Source organism: Dermacentor variabilis, chromosome 1, assembly GCF_050947875.1.
Source record: "Dermacentor variabilis isolate Ectoservices chromosome 1, ASM5094787v1, whole genome shotgun sequence".
Taxonomy (NCBI): Eukaryota; Metazoa; Arthropoda; class Arachnida; order Ixodida; family Ixodidae; genus Dermacentor; species Dermacentor variabilis.
The window spans coordinates 54192627-54197923 of record NC_134568.1 but is presented as its reverse complement, the minus strand read 5'-3'; the positions used below and the strand labels follow the sequence as shown (position 1 = coordinate 54197923).

At 45.1% G+C, this 5297-nt stretch overlaps 1 protein-coding gene across 1 annotated transcript; it reads right to left on the bottom strand.

Annotated features, from left to right (window-relative positions):
* Nucleotides 1–2197: 2197 nt before the first annotated feature.
* Nucleotides 2198–5063, bottom strand: LOC142578000 (uncharacterized). Its single transcript, XM_075687427.1, has 3 exons — nucleotides 4690–5063; nucleotides 3316–3750; nucleotides 2198–2353 (listed from the first exon to the last, which is right to left on the bottom strand). Exons 1-2 carry the CDS (start codon nucleotides 4702–4704, stop codon nucleotides 3337–3339), a joined length of 429 nt encoding a protein of 142 aa, XP_075543542.1. The 5' UTR covers nucleotides 4705–5063; the 3' UTR covers nucleotides 2198–2353; nucleotides 3316–3336.
* Between the last annotated feature and the right edge of the window lie 234 nt (nucleotides 5064–5297).

Here is a 5297-nt window from a genome sequence, read left to right as displayed (position 1 = left end):
GGCGCGCCTGACTGGGTCGTAAACCATGCACATGACGTTCTCACCACCTTTAGAGATGCTGTTTTTTAAGCATGTAATGATGTTAGCTCCCAATGTCGACGACCATCGAGTGATATTGAGCCAAAAGCCAGAGTCGTTATCCGAGCACTCAAACGAGAACATCCAGGTAAGTTGCGAGAACAAAAGGAGATCATCCAAGCCAGCAGTGAAATCTTTAAAAAGATGCCGTCTCTGGCCCCAAACCTTCGTACAGGACTACATTACAAACGCTAGCTACTGCCCAAGAAAGTTTTAAAAAATATTGCTTCCCAGTTCTTTCTAGCGTTTTTTCACAATATCTCTGAAGCTGTAGCTTCTAGTACGCTGAAATTTTATTTGTAATTTCCGATAGCGACGTTCAAAAGGCAGATATAGGGCACTATACACTTTTTTGCTTCGTTTTGGCGCTCAGTGCTGAACGCCAGTGGTCCACAAGTTCCGCGGCGCGGGTTACTCATCACTTCGAGAGATGGCGCCAGGCGGCGTAGCGCCTCCTTCAGGCTCTTCTGCCTGCCACGGTGGTTTAGCGGTTATGATGTTGCGCGGCTCAGCACGAAGTCGAGGAATCAAATTCCTCCGCATTCCGATGGAGCATTTCGATGGAGGCGAAATGCAGAAGGCGCCCGTATCACTTGCAATGGGGGCACGTGAAAGATCGCCTGGTGGTCAAAAGTAATCCGGAGTCCCCCAATACGACGTGCCTCATAATCAGATCGTGGTTTTGGCGCGTAAAACACTAAAATTCGCTTCATTCTTCTATCTGCGCAGTGCGCTCTGTCTCCCTTGCGTCTTTCGCTGCCTGTCGTGTGGCCTTCAGCCGGTTTTCTTCTTCTAGCTGGGCAGCGTGAATGTGGACCGGTGCACAGTATGGCGTGGTGCGCTGTCACGTGGTGGGGTGTACGGTTGCGAACATGCTCTACACCCATTTTCAGATTGTGGCTAATATAATCTCCAACCAATATGCTTTGCCGATTGCCGTTTCATGCTCTCCATTGCGGGAGAGCCAGCAATTTTTTTTTGTGAATAAGTCATTAAGCACGGACAGAATAGCAGACTAATGCCGTGTCGTTTTATAACGGCTTCATTGAACTCTTGAAAATGTGAACTTCAATTTATTCACCAATGGCAACGCGTCTTTTCCTTTGTTTCGACGCTACTGACATGTCACGTGCGATATACCACAACTGATAGCTTAACTGCTATCTCTTTTAGGTGCACGAGCATCGAGTGGCACTCTTGTTTCTTGCGCAGCACTTCTGGTTCGCCTCCTGACACCACCGGGCAAGAAGTTCAAAATAAACCAGAAAAAAATTGAAAGAAAGTAGAGTACAAAATTCATGAGTTTCATTATATATGTGATATCAGAGCATTAGTTTAGTTGCAAGTGGAGTTAATAAAGGGTCTGGATTAATTAGAAATAATTAGAAAACACTGAGACGACCGTGGACGAAATTCCAAATAAACCAGAAAAAAATAGTACAGTACAGAATTCATGGGTTTTATTATAGATACGATATCAGAGCATAAGATTAGTTACAAGTTGAGTTACTGAAGTGTTTGGAATAATTAAAATTAATTACAAATCACTGAGATGACCGGAGGCGAAATTAAAAATTAATAAGCAAAATATTGAAAAAGATTGTACAGTATCAAATTCAGGGCTTTCATATATATATGATATAAGAGCTTAAGATAAGTGTCAAGTTGGGTCTCTGAAGTGACTGGATTAATTATAATTAATTAGAAATAACTGACTGCCACACACCAAAGCACAGAATTGTAGACTTTAGAGACCCGCCACCTGGGGAGCACGACTTTGGCGAAATTCCTGGAAACACGGAATTAGAAAGCAGACGTAATGACGTCACTAATAACGTCACACACAAGAAGGTGGCATGATTTTCAGCCGACTAATTAATAGAAAACAGTTGCCTCCGAGTGCGGATTCTGCGTTGCCTTCGCCTAAAATTAAGCTAAAGAACACCAACGCCAAAGTCCGAGTGCCACTAAATGACACCTAGGTCAAAGTTTAAGGTCACCTACCAATTTTGGGGGAATGCTCTGCAGGTGTCACCGCTCGCGTATTGTTTCGGTGCTTTGTTAGTTGCATTCTTGTCATTATCTTGCAAATAATAAAAAAGATATAACGAGACGCCAATTTTTAAAAAATAAATTAGCTTTTTTATTACACTGCACGTTGTTTGACGTCAGCATCATGCGTCTGTAGAGTTGTCTGCGGAGCTGTTGTCGACTTGAAACAATTTGGTCAGGGTTGGTTCCCAGAAGAACCTTTTTTGGCAGTTACGGTTGTAGCCTGGAAGAAGAGAACAGAAAGAACTGAGATATTATTATTGCACAACAATATCGAGAACGATGCAGCCGGGTAGATGTTAATTTCTGTAAACAAGTTAGTTTGGTGCAAAGGCTTCACTTCTTTTCCCGATTTTATTAGAGCTTAGATAATGTAAAAACTATGATAGTATAAGTGCAAGTTTGTTAGATATTTTGCGCTGGATTAGACTGCAGTGATCCGGAGCCAAGCATGGAATAAAAAGAAAGAAAAAGAATACTTTTGTATTCCGCTACAACTCCAGAAGCACTGAGTATCCTTGTGGCGCTTTTCTTCGTATGACAATCTTAGCTTATTTTATCGGAACAAGGGTCCTACCAAATTAAGAAGTTCTCAATACTGCCGGGTTGCTTTGGGAACGTTCTACTTTTACAAGAGGCTAGCCATTGGTGTGATAGTCGTACTAAGGGAAAGTAAAAATTTAACCGTTTTTCTACGTACGAGAACATCCTAACGGGGTAATCCAGGAAAAATACTCTTGTTCTACACACAATGTCAATACCCCTTATTTTCACTTTAACAATCTAGCCGTACCTTTAGTAGTGTCCGGGCGCGATACGTATATGTAAAATAAAATTACTCAGCTACATGCGCAAGCAATATATCTGAAGGTACACTGAATCCTCAAAAAAACTGTGTCTGCCACAAACGGAAGATCTGTGAGTTCTTCTGCGAAATAATATCAACCCACACATGCGCATTGAATTGTATTGTTTGGTACAGTACCGGAATGGCCAAGGAAGTAGCGCGAAAAAAAAAGAGAGAAATGGGCGAAGGCCAGCTTACAGACAGTTGTGTCTGACTATACTCTCGACTATTCCGAGTCTCTTTTCTTAGCTATTTCTTTCATATAGTAATACGAATCTATTTGGCTGGATAATTCGTTTCTAGTGCAATCCGCTTGATCATATACGACCAAGACTTACTGGAATAGCGCTCCTCTTTCTTCAGCCGAGGTAACCTCCCTGCAGTCCGTGTTGATTGTAGAAGCCGCCAGCACCACGGTTAAAGCCAGTGTTGAATCCTCCATAGCCGGAGCCGTATCGGTTGTAGGTGGTCTGATCGAACCCGTGGTTGGTGCGATAGCCGTCGCGGTTCCTGAAGCCTTGGACGTTGTTATAGGCATTCGCGCTACCGAAGCCTCCACTACCCTGGTTGAAGCCAGACACGCCGCGGTTGAATCCATAGCCGTTGGCACCGGCTACGTGGCCAAAGCCAGTGCCGAAACCAATGCGGCTGTCCACCTCCTCCTTCTTCTCTCCAGTAGCAGGTTCCTGCTTGGTTGCCGGTTTCTCTTCGGTAACAGGCTTGTCTTCGGCATGTGCCAAAGTGGCTACGGCCACAAGGACGGCTAGCGCAAACTAGTAGTTTGCAGGGAAGAAGTAAAGAGTAAAGAACATAAGTTGCTTCAGCATTGACATGACATTTCCGAAATAGCTTACACGACGAAGTGAACTCGTGTTGTATTGTGAATAGGCAAAGAAAAAAATTGAGACAGAGCGTAGTTGTGTTGATAATATCTGTGGAAGGCTGCCTTATAAAGGGATACTACTTCAGTTAACCCGGACAAACGTTTACAAGCGAAGATTTGCCGGAGGGTAATCTAATTGAACGCTTCACTGCATAGTCTTGTGACACAAGCGCACTGAAAGCGCTTGTGTCACAAGACCAAGTTTTTCTATCATTGTCATCGTGCAATGTCGTCTCAAATTACCTGGCTGGCACAAAAGCATCTCGCCAATTAACTGCTAAGATCGGCATCTTAGCCGATCTTACCAGAAGGAAGTAAGCTCGTAGCCATGTGCATATGCGTTGGTATTTAGCGCATTATTGCTGGATATTTTGACAGTGGGGCAGAAGTTTTCCAATTTCTTACTATTTTCCAGCTTTGAGCGGTGACATTGCCGCAATCATTGTGCAGCGATAAAAACAATATTTATTTTCTGTCAGCAGATCCCCTAATGAAGAGTAGAAAGAGAAAAATATTCTAAGAATGCACCTTATTTGGTACGCAATTAAAATGAAAAATCTTTGTGGCATGGCTACTCCTGCATTAGTTGTCACAAACCTTCAAGCCATGTACGCGGTTCGTGGGCAGAATCTGCAGATAACCAGTACGTTAATAACGACCCATGATTTCTTGAAAGACCGTAAAGCAACAAACACTAGACTTTCAGGACAGAAAGCTCGGGAATCGTGACATAAAGGTACACGATTCTCTTCACTTTCTGACTATTTCAATAGTGCCAATCGGGTGAATAAACTAAGAATACAAACAGTCGTGGCAGAACACAACTCACCAACTTGCGACCCATCTTTTCTGGAGGGCACGGTGTGTGACTGGCTCTCTTGGGGCGCGCTGACCAAGGTTGACTCTCCGGAATACTCAGGGGCAACTTTTATAGCCCCCCAAACGTTGACCTATTGGCTGGGCCATTCCCACTTGAGAGCCAGCGGCGGTATTTTATTTGTGTACGTTTAGATCGGCTTCCCTTTCATCCGGTCCGCACCCTCGCCCTCGTCGCCAGCCGGTCCACCTGCTTTGGCCGCCGTGGTGGTTCTGCCCCCTAGACCACGCTCTTGCATCGCCCTAACGACACATCCACCGGAACACAAAGAGGGGAAGAGTTAGGAGACCGCAGGGGAAAGATACAGTGCACGCCCTTCGTTGAAGGCCCGACGAGGCGCTCCTTGCCAGGTACGTGGCAAAGGAAGGGCAGACAAGGCAAAACGCGCAGCCCGGCTTCGTCTCCGCCGGCAGCGGAGAAAACCGGTGACGATCATGACCGGAGATGGGCGAGGGGCAACAGAGAACGCGCAGGGGGAGGGCAACCGAGAGGAGGTGAAGTCGCGCCGCGGGGAGTTGGGATGTTGCTCGTGCGCGTGTAGGCTTGCTTTTTCTTTGCTA